A 15993-nucleotide genomic window follows, 5' to 3' on the forward strand; every position below is an offset into this window, starting at 1 on the left:
CAACTGCTCAAGTATTTTATCGCATGAAGGTACCAAGGTTTATTTAATCATTTCCTTATTGGTTATTATTACAAACAGTGCTACAATTAGAGACCTTGCAAACACATCCTTTAAGAAGTGTGGAAGTAGGATAAATTCCTGAAAGTGGAATAGTTGAGTCAAAGGTGCCACTGTATTCGTTACTCTGAGAGACAGTACCAAGCTCAACTCCCCAGGGTTGACCAGTTTGCCTTCCCATCGGCAGCACAGGACAGTGTCTGACTTCCTGCCTTTTTAATACATTTCTATCTAAACTTTTTGATTTTTAAATATCACTTATCATGAGTTATAATTTACATATAATAATTGCACCATAAATTTATGGTATACACTTTATTAAGCTATACTTGCCTGGGAAACCACTATCACAAACAAGATATTTCCATTTTCCCCCAAAGATTCCTCATGATGCTTTGCAATCCACCCCTCTCTTTATACCTGGCACCAAGCAAACTTTGATCTATTTTTTCATCACTATATATTAGTTTGTTTTTACAGAATTTTATCTAGTTAGAGTCACACAATATATATGCTTTTATGTCTCCTTCTTTCACTCAACATGATTTTGAGGTTGATCCATATTGTATGTTATCAGTAATTTATTCTTCTTTTTATTGCTGAGTAGTGCTCCACTGTATGAATATATCATGATTTTTTTACCCATTTACCTACTGGGTTGTTTGGCAAATTGGGTTGTTTCCAGTCTTGGACTATTCTGAATAAAGTTACTATGGACACTCCTGTGCAGTCTTTGCAGGGATATGTACTTTCCCCTGGATTTCTAAGAACAGAGGTGCTGGGGTATGGTAGGTATATGTTGAGCCTTTTTTTAAAAAAAAAAAAAACTGCAATTTAGTTTTGCAAAGTAACCATTTACATTTTTATTGGTAATGTATGAGAGTTCCAGGTACTACACATTATTGCCAACACGTGGCACCGTTAGTCTTCATTTTAAAACAGGTATATAGTGCGATCTCACTGTGGTTTTCTTGTGCATTTCCCCGGTAGCTAATTCTAAATCTTTCCTTGAGTTCATCGACCATTTACATATATTCTTGGTGAAGCATTTCTTCAAATCTTGCCCATGTTTTTATTTAATTGTCTTATTACTGAGTTGCAGGAGTCCTTCACGTAATCTGAATACAAGTTCTCTGGCAGACGTATGTGTTGTGAATATTTTCTCTCCTTCTGTGTCTTGACTTTTTTTCCCTCTTAACTTTTGAAGAGCAAACACTCTACCCCCTCATTTGGAGATTTAATTACCCCAATACTATCAGTAGACAGTCGATGATTTTCTCCATTTAACAGATTTTACCTATATCACGTACCGAATTTCTGGACTTTCTATTTTGTTCCATTGATCTGTCTCAATAATGCACCAGCACCACTCTACTTTAACAACTGAGGTTATGTAACACATTTTAATACGTAGGAAGGAGTGTCCCTGCCCTTCCTTAGAGTTTTCCTGCTATTCTATTTCATTTCTTTTTCCCTGTGAACTTGACAGGTAAGTTTATCTAATTAAAAGAAAAACTTCCATGGGGATAGTGCTACATTTATAAGCTAATTTGTATATTAATTTATTTGTAAATTAAAGGAGAACAGATACACTTAGGATATTGAGTCTTCCTATTTTAGGTATTGCTGTGTAACAAATCATCCCAAACTGTGTAACTTAAGACAACAATCATTTCTTTAGTTCATTATTCTGCAGATGGACAATTTAGACTATGCTTCCCTAGGCACTTTTTTTGGTCTAGCTGACCTTGACTGGGATTCTTCATGTATGTGTGGTCAGTGGGTGGGTAAACCAGAGACATAATTGGCCTGAGGCAGCTAGTTAGAATTTCTAGAACAATATTCAATAAGAGTAGTGACAGTGGACATTCTTGCATGGTTCCTAATCTTAGAGAGCATTCAATCTTTCACTAACAAGTATGGTTGTTAGCTTTAAGTTTTTTTAAAATAGATGTTCCTTATCAAGTTGAAGCAGTATCCTTCTATCCCTATGTTTCTCAGAGTTTTAAAAATGAATGAGTGTTGGATGTTGCCAAATACTTTATAAATACTGACTGATATAATCATGAGGTTTTTTTTTTTTTGGAATATTAATATGGTAGACTACACTGGCTGATTTTGAATACTGAACCAGAGCTTGCATCCCTGGACAAAATTCCACTTGTCATGGTACATAATTCTCCTCATATATTGTTAAATCTTATTAGTTAAGATATTATTAAGCTGTTCTTAAAGAGATGGGAATACCAGACCACCTGACCTGTCTCCTGAGAAATCTGTATGCAGGTCAAGAAGCAACAGTTAGAAGTGAACATGGAAAAACAGACTGGTTCCAAATTGGCAAAGGAGTACATCAAGGCTGCATATTGTCACCCTGCTTCTTTAACTTATATGCAGCGTACATCATGCGGAATGCTAGGCTGGATGAAGCATAAGCTGGAATCAAAACTGCCAGGAGAAATATCAATAACCTCAGATATGCAGATGACACCACCCTTATGGCAGAAAGCGAAGAACTAAAGAGCCTCTTGATGCAAGTGAAAGAGAGTGAGAAACTTGGCTTAAAACTCAATATTCAGAAAATTAAGACCAAGGCATCTGGTCCCATCACTTCATGGCAAATAGATGGGGAAACAATGGAAACAGTGAGAAACTTTATTTTTGGGGGGGCTCCAAAATCACTGCAGATGGTGACTGCAGCCGTGAAATTAAAAGATGCTTTTCCTTGGAAGAAAAGCTATGATCAATCTAGACAGCATATTAAAAAGAACAGACATTACTTTGCCAACAAAGATCCATCTAGTCAAAGGTATGGTTTTTTCAGTAGTCATGTATGGATGTGAGAGTTGGACGGTGAAGAAAGCTCAGCGCCAAAGAACTGATGCTTTTGAACTGTGGTGTTGGAGAAGACTCTTGAGAGTCCCTTGGACTGCAAGGAGATCCAACCAGTCTATCCTAAAGGAAATCAGTCTTGAATATTCATTGGAAAGACTGATGCTGAAGCTGAAACTCCAATACTTTGCCACCTGATGCGAAGAACTGACTCACTAGAAAAGACTCTGATGCTGGGAAAGATTGAAGGCAGGAGGAGAAGGGGACAACAGAGGATGAGATGGTTGGGTGGCATCACTGATGCAATGGACGTGAGTTTGAGTAGGCTCCTGGAGTTGGTGATGGACAGGGTAGCCTGGCGTGCTGCAATCCATGGGGTCACAAAGAGTCAGACATGACTGAGTGACTAAACCAAACTGAAAGCTGTTCTGTGTATTTATTCACAACAGATATTAGTTGTTATCTTCTTTTATACTCTGTCCTGATTTACTACCATACTGATACTAACTTCATAGAATAATTGGAAAATATTCCTTCCTCCTCTGTTTTCTGGGACAAATTATGTAAAATTGATGTTAATTTCCCTTTAAATGTTAGAATTTGCCAGTAAAACCATTTTGGCCAGGATATTTCTTTTTTGGGAATTTTTAATTGCATATTCAATTTCCTTGTAATTGTGAGGATACTCAAATTACCTATTTCACATTGAGTGAGCTGTGGTAGTTTGTACTTTTAGAGAAACTGGTCTATTTCATTCAAGATGATATGTAGCCAAAAGATACAAGAACTGATTGAAAATGAAAACACAGCATATCAAACTTTTGGGGATACAAGTAAAGCAGTGCTAACAAAGAAATTTGTAGAACTAAAGGCATATACCAGAAAAGAGGGAAAATCTCAAATCAATAGTCTAAGCCCCTACTCAAGAAACTAGAAACAAAGAACAAAATAAACACAAAAGAATCAGAAAGAAGGAAATAATAAAGATACGAGTACAAATCAATGAAATTGAAAGCAGTAAAATAACAGAGAAAATCAATGAAACAAAGAGCTGTTCCTTGGAAAAGATCAATACAATTGTCAAACCTCTAACAAGACTAATGAGAAAGAAGAGACAATTCTCACACTTCATACTTTCTCTTTCACCCATGATTATTTACAAATGTGATTTTTAGTTTTTAAGTATTTGGTGATTTTCCTATCATATTTCTGTTACTGATTTTCAATTTGGTTCCATCATGGTCAGAGCACACATTGTGTATAAACTCAATTCTTAAAAATTCTTAAGTTTGTTTTATGCCCCAGGAGATGGTCCATATTGTTGCATGTTGTGTAAACACTTGAAAAGAAAGTATATTCTACTATTGTTGAGTAGAAAGTTCCATAACATGGATTAGATTCTATTACTGGATGGTATTTTTCCAAAACTCTCCATAGAGCTTTTATTTAAAATCACAATGCTTCATTTTTTTATTTTTTAAAAAAATAATTTTTTCTCAAATAATTACCTGCCATACACCAATACTGGCTGAAGGTTCTGAGAATGGACGTTTGAAGACTCTGCACATTTTTAAGGCATCTGAACTAACTTCAGTGAGATTATTTAGCACAGCGAAGGCAGCTGCCAGTGGGTAAACACAGGAGAAAAGGCTCACATAACCAAACTGCAGGAATAACTCCAAGTAATCATCAAAGGTGCCCTGAAAATGTAAACAAGAAAACAGGCGTTTTAATATCACTTAATAAGAGCAGTCTTTCGCAATACTATTCAAGGCAGGAGCCTCTAACAACAACAACAAAAATCTCAAGAGTTTCTCCCAATTCCTTCTTCACAACAACAGAATATAAATTCAAAGACCCTTTTATATTAAAATCCTTGAAATAAAGAATAAAAAGTGATTTTGCTGCTCATATCACATCAAATCACTGAAATATTACATTTTTCCTAAGGTAAATAACAGCAATGCTAAAGCAATTTGCTCCTGACCAAGTAAAAAGAAATAATCCAGTAACACTATTAGAAATCTTACATGATGGTCCCTTCACATCATGGGTACCGCAGAATCTCTGCCTTCCATTAAAAACTTGATGGTGGTGATGTCAGCATAAAGAGCAAAGTAAGAACATCCAGAAGTTGGCCTCTCCATAAAAGCAAACAAAAACTAACTATAAAATTTGTCAAAATCTACTTTGTTAGTATTCTGGAAATTAACCAAAGGCTTGTATCAATTATGGAAACATTTAGTCAAGAATAACAGCTCAATTTTGAGTCTCACCTTCTGCTCCCCAGACTTCCCCAGTGGCTCAGATGGTAAAGTGTCTGCCTGCAATGCAGGAGACCAGGGTTCTATCCCCGGGTCAGGAAGATACCCTGGAGAAGGAAATGGCAACCCACTCCAGTACTCTTGCCTGGAAAACTACACGGACAGAGGAGCCTGGTAGGCTACAATCCATGGGGTCACAAAGAGTCAGACACGACTGAGCGACTTCACTTTCACTTTCTGCTCCCCAGTTCTGTAGCAGCTTCAAAAAATAAGAACAGCATGCATTCCCATACCAGAGGGAGGAGAATGTGGCTGCAGATCTTTGAAAGTCTCATCCAAAGAGAAAGCATTATCTGGCCTGGCTCTAGAAGACTCCACTCAAAAGAATTTTCCCTATTTAACCTCACTGAGTTTTAGGGTGCTAAAGGCTCCTCCCCAACAGATGTTAACTGTATTTTAACATCAGACTTGACCTGCATACAGATTTCTCAGGAGGCAGGTCAGGTGGTCTGGTATTCCCATCTCTTGAAAAATTTTCCACAGTTTGTTGTGATCCACACAGTCAAAGGCTTTGGCATAGTCAATAAAGCAGAAATAGATGTTTTTCTGGAACTCTCTTGCTTTTTCGATGAGCCAGTGGATGTTGGCAATTTGATCTCTGGTTCCTCTGCCTTTTCTAAAACCAGCTTGAACAACTAGAAATTCACTGTTCATGTATTGCTGAAGCCTGGCTTGGAGAATTTTGAGCATTACTTTACTAGCATGTGAGATGAGTGCAATTGTGCAATAGTTTGAGCATTCTTTGGCATTGCCTTTCTTTGGGATTGAAATGGAAACTGACTTTTTCCAGTCCTGTGGCCACTGCTGAGTTTTCCAAATTTGCTGACATATTGAGTGCAGCACTTTCACAGCATCTTTTAGGATTTGAAATTGCTCAACTGGAATCCATCACCTCCACTAGCTTTGTTCACAGTGATGCTTTCTAAGACCCACTTGACCTCACATTCTAGGATGTCTGGCTCTAGGTGAGTGATCACACCATCATGATTATCTGGGTTGTGAAGATCTTTTTTGTATAGTTCTTCTGTGTATTCTTGCCACCTCTTCTTAATATCTTCTGCTTCTGTGAGGTCCATACCATTTCTGTCCTTTATTGAGCCCATCTTTGATGAAATGTTCCCTTGGTGTCTCTAATTTTCTTGAAGAGATCTCTAGTCTTTCCCATTCTATTGTTTTCCTCTATTTCTTTGCACTGATCACTGAGGAAGGCTTTCTTACCTCTCCTTGCTATTCTTTGGAACTCTGAATTCAAATGGGAATATCTTTCCTTTTCTCCTTTGCTTTTCGCTTCTCTTCTTTTCACAGCTATTTGTAAGGCCTCCTCAGACAGCCATTTTGCTTTTTATCATTTCTTTTTCTTGGGGAGGGTCTTGATCCCTGTCTCCTGTACAATGTCACAAACCTCTGTCCATAATTCATCAGGCACTCTATCAAATCTAGTTCCTTAAATCTATTTCCCACTTCCACTGTATAATCGTAAGGGATTTGATTTAGGTCATACCTGAATGGTAGAGTGGTTTTCCCTACTTTCTTCAATTTAAGTCTGAATTTGGCAATAAGGAGTTAATGATCTGAGCCACAGTCAGCTCCCAGTCTTGTTTTTGCTGACTGTATAGAGCTTTTCCATCTTTGGCTGCAAAGAATATAATCAATCTGATTTCAGTGTTGACCATCTGGTGATGTCCATGTGTAGAGTCTTCGCTTGTGTTGTTGGAAGAGGGTGTTTGCTATGACCAGTGCGTTCTCTTGGCAAAACTCTATGAGCCTTCGCCCTGCTTCATTCTGTACTCCAAGGCCAAATTTGCCTGTTACTCCAGGTGTTTCTTGACTTCCTACTTTTGCATTCCAGTCACCTATAATGAAAAAGACATCTTTTGGGGGTGTTAGTTCTAAAAGGTCTTGTAGGTCTACATAGAACCGTTCAACTTCAGCTTCTTCAGCATTACTGGTCAGGGCATAGACTTGGCTTACTGTGATATTGAATGTTTTGCCTTGGAAACGAACAGAGACCATTCTGTCCTCTTTGAGGTTGCATCCAAGTATTGCATTTTGGACTCTTTTGTTGACTATGATGGCTACTCCATTTCTTCTAAGGGATTCTTGTGAGAGGTGAATCTTTTAATAACTGGAAAAAGGCATCTTCATTGAAGTGGGATGCCTGGACACTGGTGACTCTGATTTATCACCTGAGCAACATCACCACTCCTCCACAGGACCCATAGGCCTGCTCCTCACACAGTTGCTTCAGAGGAGCCAAGCAGCACTCTACATGGTGCAGTGAGGGGTGAGGGAGCCATCCATGCCAGCGTCCAGCCTTCTCACCCTCATGATCATTCAGTGCACATGCAAAATTGACAGTTTCAGTTTAAGAAAAACACTCACTGCAGTATTTGGAAGCAACAGGAAACAATCATTACAAATTCATAATTTTAAGTATTATTACTGTATTTTACAATCAGTCTTTCACCAAGATACGCATGCCAGGTTCAGTAGATGAGAGCTTTAGTAAGTCAGATTCTACTTCTAGTCAGTCTCTTTATTTTCTATTTTACTAAAATATGAAATACACAAACAAAATTACTGGGGAATTACAGAGTACTGGGGATAGCAGGAAGTGTTTCTTCCAGATGCTCTGGATATTTGGATGAAGAATGAACCCAGGGATTTTGAGTGAGTTTCACTGACTGTCTGCAAGCCTTGCCAAAGAGTAATGCCAACCGCATGTGTTTTGGGAGCTGGCAGGTTGACACTCAGCTGGGGATTCAGTGGTGAACAGTTTCTAAACAACTCTTTGGTTGCATTTGGCTCTAGAAAGAATTTCCTTATGTTCCGTTGCAGCATTCAGATGTGGTTTTTAAATACACCCAGCAATACAGCATCGATTTGTTTCTCTGAAGAGTGAAGAAATCAAGGGTTGGGAAAGAGTGAAAATCTTAGCAATCCTGCCATTGTTACCACAATTCGTTCTTAAGAAATCCTGATAGCCTATGCTTGGCTTTCAAAACTGCATTGTTTCAGCTCATAAAATAAAAGGTTGAGGCTCTGCAGAGATGTGTTGGTTACAGTTTCTCTCTGATGCACCACAGGGCAGCCTCCAGAAGTCACATAAACATCGTCTGGCCTGTCTAGCATCCAAAACCCAGGGAGCCCCTTCCCCACAGAACAGCACACCCCACATTCTACATTTCCATCTCACAACAGGATTTGCAGTGGTAGTATTTACATGGTAACACTATCAGTACTTTGATACTTCTGAGTACTTTTGGTTCAGTCAATTCAGCAAATCAGGGACATAATCTTTCAGCAAGAAGCAAAAAAGAAAAAAAAGCAAATTTAACAAAGTAAACAATCACATGTTAAAAAATGCACTAACTCTGATGCTGAGAAAGACTGAGGGCAGGAGGAAAAGGGGACGACAGAGGATGAGATGATTGGATGGCATCACCGACTCAATGGACATGAGTTTGGGTAGGCTCCGGGAGTCGGTGATGGACAGGGAGCCCTGGTGTGCTGCAGCTCATAGGGTCGCAAAGAGTCAGACACAACTGAGCGACTGAACTGAACTGAATTGAACCAAGATACACGCTACTGTATCAGCTGCAAGTTAGCAAAAGAACAACTTACTAAGATGCTTCTGAGGACCTATTCACAAACTTTAAGAACAAAGCAATTATTTATAATGCTATGGTATATCTGTGACATAGTAATTTTACATATATAATTTATTACATGTATGAAAACCAAGTTTCAGGTGCCAGGGGATCCATCCCACCAGCCCCTCACACTGCCCCTCGAGAAACATCACGTCCCAGAGTTTCCCACCCAGAGTACAGGAGAAGGAAAGAAAGTGCAGGATGAAGGCAACAGGCGGCACACAGCAGGGGCTGAGCTGCTCTCTTCCTGAAGCTGCCCTTTATTCACCATGGCACTGAGTGCCTGCTGAATGCCAGGCTCTCTGTTAGCAACAGACTTTCCACGATAAAGAACACGGAGACCCTAACCCAGTGACTGAGAAAGGAAAATTGCTAGCAAATGGCACAAACCCTAAAAAATATTAGCACATTCAACATCACAATGTGGAATACTGAGCAAGCGAAGTTAATCACTTAAATGCAAACGTGGTGGTCCATTAAGAACCTTATGAGAATACTAATTGAAGGAAGTAAGATGACTGCAACAGAAGTAAAAAAAAAATGTTTTTTGATAAAATTCAACATCATTCACAATAAAAATTCTTCTCAAATAGGAAAGAGAAAAAGCTTCTCAAACTGATAAAGTTACTACCAAAAACATAATACTCAATGGTCAGGAAAAAAAAAAAATCAGGAACAAGATAAAGATTCCTGTTGTAACAATTTGTGTCCAAACTGTATTGAACATATTAGTGAGTCAAATAATAAAAAGTTTAAGGACTGAAGGAAGACAGAAAATAGCCATTAGTGAAGGGGGGAGGGTTAAGAGTTTGGAATCAGCAGACACAAACCATAATATTATATATAGGACGGAGAAACAACAAGGTCCAAGTAAATGTGCACAGGGAACTATATTCAATATCCTGTAATAAACCATGTTAGATAAACCATGTATATATATGTATTCCTTTTCATATATATATGTATATGTGTGTGTGTGTGTGTGTGTATATATATATATATATATATATGCCCCCTGAAAAACTTGTATGCAGGTCAAGAGGCAACAATTTGGAACAGGTATGGAACAACAGACTGCTTCAAAATTGGGAAGGGAGTAAAGCAGGAGTATTGTCAGCCTGGTTATTTAATTTCAATGGACAGTACATCACACAGAATACCAGGCTGGATGAAGCACAAGCTGGAATCAAGACTGCTGGGAGAAATATCAACAAACTCAGACATGCAGATGATACCACTCTAATGGTAGAAAGTAAAAAGAACTAAAGAGCCTCTTGACAAGGGTGAAAGAGAGGAGTGAAAAAGCTGAATTAAAACTCAACATTCAAAAAAATAAGATCATGCCATTCGGTCCCATCACGTCATGGCAAATAGATGGGGAAAAAATGAAAACTGTCACAGACTATTTTCTTGGGCTCCAAAATCACTGTGGACAGTGACTGCAGCCATGAAATTAAAGGATGCTTGCTTCTTGGAAGAAAAGCTATGACAAATCTAGAGAGCATATTAAAAAGCAGCGACATCAGTTTGCCAACAAGGTCCATATAGTCAAAGCTATGATTTTTCCAATAGTCATGTATGGATGTGAGAGTTGGACCGTAAAGAAGGCTGAGCACCAAAGAACTGATGTTTTCAAACTGTGGTACTGGAGCTGACTCTTCAGAGTCCTTTGGACAGCAAGGAGGTCAAACCAGTCAATTCTAAAGGAAATCAACCCTGACTATTCACTGGAAGGACTGATGCTAAAGCTGAAACTTCAAAACTTTGGCCACCTGATGTGAAGAGCTGACTGGCTGGAAAAGACTTTGATGCTGGGAAAGACTGAGGGCAGGAGGAGAAGGGGACGACAGATGACAAAATGGTTGGATGGCATCACCGAATCAACGAACATGAGTTTGAGCAAACTCTGGCAGATAATGAAGGACAGGGAAGCCTGGCATGCTTCAGTTTATGGAGTCGCAAAGAGTCAGACACAACTTAGCAACTAAACAACGACAACAAAATAGCTGAATTACTTTGATGTACAGCAGAGGTTAACACAGTAAATCAACCACACTTAATAAAATTAATATTGAAAAAGAAAATATCCGGGGACATATGTATACCTATGACGGATTCATGCTGATGTTCAGCAGAAAGCAACACAATATCATAAAGCAATTATTCAATTAAAAATTAATACATTTAAAATTAAAAAAGAAAATGTCCATTTTTTACTTGTAGCTGAAATAACTGTCTACATACAAAAATCCAATAAAATTTTTAAAAGTTGGAAATAATAGGAGAATTCTGCAAAGTTTCTGGATAAAAGATATAAAAACCAATGAGCATTCCTATATGCCAGCAACAAACAATTGGAAATTATTTTTCAAGAACTACCATTTATAGGGAATGGGAGAGTCTCAGTATCTATCACTGATGACCTATTCAACACAAAGCAAAAAAGAACCTAAGCAAAAAAGAACCTTTGCAAACTGTCTGTCACCCGATCAGTCATGTAACCTAACAAGGCAGCCCTACACGTGGAGCCAAACACCCACCCCTCACCCTAAAGGAAGTCCACCTCCAAAACTGCTGAACCTGAATCTCAGGGAAAAGCAATGGGACAAACTGGCTTCACAAAAATTCATGCTCTGAAAAACAAAAAGGTGGGAGGATTACTCTAGATCAGCAGTTTTCAAACTTTCAGGTCTCCGAGGCCCTAAACTCTTTAAAATCACTAATGATATCAAAGACTTTTTGTTCCTAAAAGTTATTATACCTAGCATTATTTACTGTGTTAGAAATTAAAAAGAAGAACTGAAAAAAATATTTCTCATTGACTCACTTCAATAATAAAAAGCATATTAACATAAATAAAATATTGTTTGAAAAATAATTAATTTTCCAAAATAAAAAACGTTGAGAGTGGAGGGTGGTGCTCACTTGCATCTTTGGCACACATTTTTGATGCCTAGCTTGTGAGAAGGCATCTCATTTGCTATGTGTCAATACAGTATTCTGGTTGGGATACTCAGCATGAAAACTCAGCCTCACACAGCTAGGCGGTTGGATATGAACCACTCCCAGGAGTGGGACAGCAGTCCACAGTGAGATCTGAGGGGCTACACAGCCCTGGCCCTGTTACTGGAAGAACTGGGTCAGGAGACCCCAGTGGATGACCTCTGGTGGAGACATTATGGAGAATTTCTTTTTCCTTATACTCTGTCTCACACTTTCCAAGCTTTCTACAGTGAGTAAGCAAGTATTACTTTTTGGAATAATGTTTTAGTCTCAGTCAAACTCCTTTTTCCCAAAGCCTGGCAACACTGTTTTAGATTCACATGTAGCATATTCAGGATGATTTTACAGAAAATACAATTCTAAGCTCACTGGCTTCAGTGAGGAAACAAACAAATGCATCCCCAAAGCACAACCCCATTTCCAAATAAATGGAGAGAGTTAAACAGCAATATCTGATGTCAATCTTGTGAAGAGAGTGAAGGAGGAACTTGTAGGAGATGAGGAGGGAAGAATGGTCAGATAACGCAGGACCCTGCAAGCAAGTTAAGTGACTAAGGAGAGAGACATTTAACCCCAGCGTTCACTCACAGTTCCACCGCCGGGGAGGAAAATTAGTACACAGCTCCCTTGACTTCACATCAAGAGAGCCCATGCTGAACAACAGAAAGACTCTGAATAGAAAAGTCTTGAATCTTATTTCTTTAGGCACCAACTGATTAATAACACAGAGCTTTATCCACCTATTATTAACGTGAGAAAAGTGGCCTTCATTGTGAGCAATGCGCTTCCATTTTTTGAGTACAAAGTGTCCAGAGCACACAATGGCTCCACAGCTGTCTCGCCTCTCCCTGGCTCTGCCATCTTTGAAACATCCCCACCACCCTCAGCAGAGCAGTCTCACAATTCATGGGACTCATCCTTTGGATGTTTGGCATAAACTTCAGGTTCAAGACAGCAGCATCTTGACACACTGTTCCATCTTTTTAACTGCGAGGTACTTCATGGTAAGGAAACTGGCTGGAAAGCACTTGCAGAATAGTCATACCTGAGATGATGAATATGTACATATTTGCTGTATACAGTCTGGACATGACTATTATTATTCACTTTCAATGTTTAATTCGGCAATAGCCAAACTTACCAAGTAAGTTCCCATTTCCTTTTCCAGAACGACTTGTTCATATAATGTAGCATCAATATCTGCCTTTAAAGCTTCCACCTTCTTCCTCACCCGCACGTGGTGCTTCTTTTGGAGCCAATAAGGAAGAAGAGATTCCACAATCTGGTTAAGGATCTGGGAGGTAATCAGGAGAGTAGCCAAGCTCTACAGAGAAGCACATAAATGATATGTGGCAATGTGACTTAACAAAACCAAAGCATGTGTACAATTATGCAGTAAAAAAAAAAAAAAAAGGAATCTAACAAACAGTGTATTATTATGTTATAAAAACTAGTATCAGAAAAGCTAGGTATAAAAAAAAATCAAGAAGAGCTAAGTGTTAGAATGATGTTTCTAATTTACTGTTTCTTCACAAGACAGACAGACAAAAATACAAAAAGACTAATACAAATACGATTATAACAGAAAACTGGTTATGAGTTGGGAGGACAACAAATTAAATTGAAATTGTGTTTTTTACAATCTAATGTGAGTCTAAATGATGTCACCAACTTTGAAAGTTTAGTCAGAACTTACTACAAAATTAATATATCCTCCCTCACCGTAGAAAAACTTAAAAAAAGAAAAAAAGTCAGCCTTAACTGCACAACCATGTCAGAACCACTGATAACATCTTACTTAAGTATTTCTTCCTAATCATATGTAAAAATAAAAGTAGAAACATCTGTATGTATACAGCTTTGTAGATCTCTTTGCTCACTATCCTGTGAGCACTTTCCCATGTCATGAATAATTCTTTTTTACTAGCCCATGCACCGTGCTTGAATGTAAGTACTATTTCCAACTCCCACTGTTAGAAGCGCTGCTCCTCACCTACATGCATGAATCTTTATCCCACCTTTGATGACTTACTAGGAATGGAATAAGGTTCTTAGGAAAGTTACTCAAGTGGTTGCTAGAGGTGTTGTGTCAATTTCTACTCTTCCTAGGTAGGCTGAATCAGTGTTTCCATCACAAACCACCTTTGCTGATATTAAAATTCTTTGTTTCAAAGAGTTCTTTCCTGCCCCTCATCCCCTGTTAAATAAAGGAAACTCTCAAAAGTATAAGAAGTGAGGGGTCATATCTCGCTAATACACTAATGGTGGGACTGGAGAAGGTATGTATGTCTAACCTATTGATTTCAAATGCATTATTTTCAAAAATAATTTGTAAAAGTAGCATTATATCTAGTATAGTTACTATGAACACAGCATTTTACTTTTATGTCAGCTTTTAAAACTGTAACTACAAAATCTTTTTAACTTTCTCTGTTATACAAATTTTTTAATTTCTCGAAAAATGATCCCAAGCTCTCATATAAAGATTAAGAAGCCTAAACTTTGAGACACTAACAATCGCAGTATATCAAAACCAGAAAAAAATAGCCCTTAGTGGTAGGTGGCTCAAGTATTAAAAAAAAAAGAGAGAGAGAATTTAGAAAGCAATAATTTATAGTTCATTTGTTATTCACTATGACTATGAGATCCAGAAATGGTAACACAACAAAATATATGTCAGATTTTCATAAGTATCTCAGAAATTATACAATACTGTATAGCATCTGCTGGTCTGCAAAGTTTAACAACTTACTAGTTTAAAAATGAAATGTGTAAGACCTACTTAAGGTTATACCAACCACCCCCACCCTGAGACACACACAAAAGTTCAAATGATGAATTCACTTTTTGCTGTTAAAATTGCTTTTACAAGCTTTGGTATGAACTATATATTTGATTTTAGTGCCCTAAATGATTAATTTTGCACTTTGGTTAGCTTCAACTAATTTCTTTCCAGTTGAGTACAATACATAGTGCAATTGCTAATGGGTTTATTTTTTTTTTTAGAACTGAGCTTAGAAATACACAAAATTTAATAATTTTGTCAAGATAATAATGGAAAGACCATTACATTACTATACGAGAGGACACCACCTTGCAAATCAAAAAAATTGATACCCTCTGTTTTTCACACTCACCTGACGCAAAAGCTTCATATCCCTCAAGACAAAGGCAATGTAGAAAAGTGAGGCAAAGCAATTCAGAAAGTTGAACTGCCGAAAAAAAAGAGCGAGCCATATTTAACATTGTGTCACTGAACTTGATTACAATTTGTGAAGCCCTATACCCAAGCCACAGGTGCAGTGCCCCACATCAAGGTCATCTTTGGAACTGAGCGAGCCCCACAGCAACCACTGCCATGAGCCGTCCTGATCTAAATTGGCTGGCTCCCTGACCCCTTACTAGGTAAAAATACCCACCCTAACCAATCACCTAATGCCACCCTTCTAGCAGGAATTTTCTTTGTCTTGAGGCTGTAAAAACTGGCTACCAACCCAGGAAAATCATCTGTTCTCTCTTAAGCCGACCCGCTGGTTCCCACTCTAATGAACTCTATTCTCCTCTCATTCTGCCTCTTGTTTGGAAATTCTTTTCTAACTCACATACAGACCATGACACAATTGTAAATATCACATTTAAAGATGTCATGAGGGACTTCCGGTCCCAATAAGATGGCAAAGACTTGCTTCTCCTACACCCCGCTCCCCATCAGGAAGCACACCTACGAACTCCAGAAATATCTTAAGAGGCAACCAAAGCGGAACTTGGAAAGGTGCTGAGAGGACTACACAGCACCAGCGCGTCTTATGTCCCTACTACTTTCTTATAAAAGAGAGAGTTCAGTATCTCCCACCCCTAACCTAGAAATCTGGGCAGCCCAGGGAGGCACATTCCCTGCCCACCCTGCTTAGAATAGGAGTCCTACAACAGGCAAGCCCAGCATCACTAACAATGAGCTGCCAGGGGATGTGCTCCCCTTCCTCTCTGCCCTGCCAGGCCTGCCACTCCCCGCCCCACAGAGAAGATACCTGGATGGAGGGGTCAGCACCAGTAAAAAGGGACCCAACCCAACAAGCAGCCCAGCCCTGGAAGCCTCTCTGTACCCAGGACTCTGAGACTCTCCA

At 38.6% G+C, this 15993-nt stretch overlaps 1 protein-coding gene across 40 annotated transcripts in view; it reads right to left on the minus strand.

The window, feature by feature from the left end:
* ANO10 (anoctamin 10) overlaps positions 1-15993 on the minus strand; it is a 254468-nt gene that overhangs the window by 162364 nt on the left and 76111 nt on the right. For all 40 annotated transcript variants that reach the window (XM_081527793.1, XM_081527777.1, XM_081527775.1 and 37 more), the window contains 3 exons: positions 15007-15081; positions 13011-13193; positions 4398-4589 (listed from right to left, as the gene is read on the minus strand). In XM_081527793.1, coding sequence (XP_081383919.1) covers positions 4398-4589; positions 13011-13193; positions 15007-15081 — 450 coding nt within the window. The remainder of the gene's footprint in view (positions 1-4397; positions 4590-13010; positions 13194-15006; positions 15082-15993) is intronic.

Source organism: Giraffa tippelskirchi, chromosome 9, assembly GCF_054371585.1.
Source record: "Giraffa tippelskirchi isolate mGirTip1 chromosome 9, T2T-mGirTip1v1.2.pri, whole genome shotgun sequence".
In the NCBI taxonomy this organism is placed as follows: domain Eukaryota; kingdom Metazoa; phylum Chordata; class Mammalia; order Artiodactyla; family Giraffidae; genus Giraffa; species Giraffa tippelskirchi.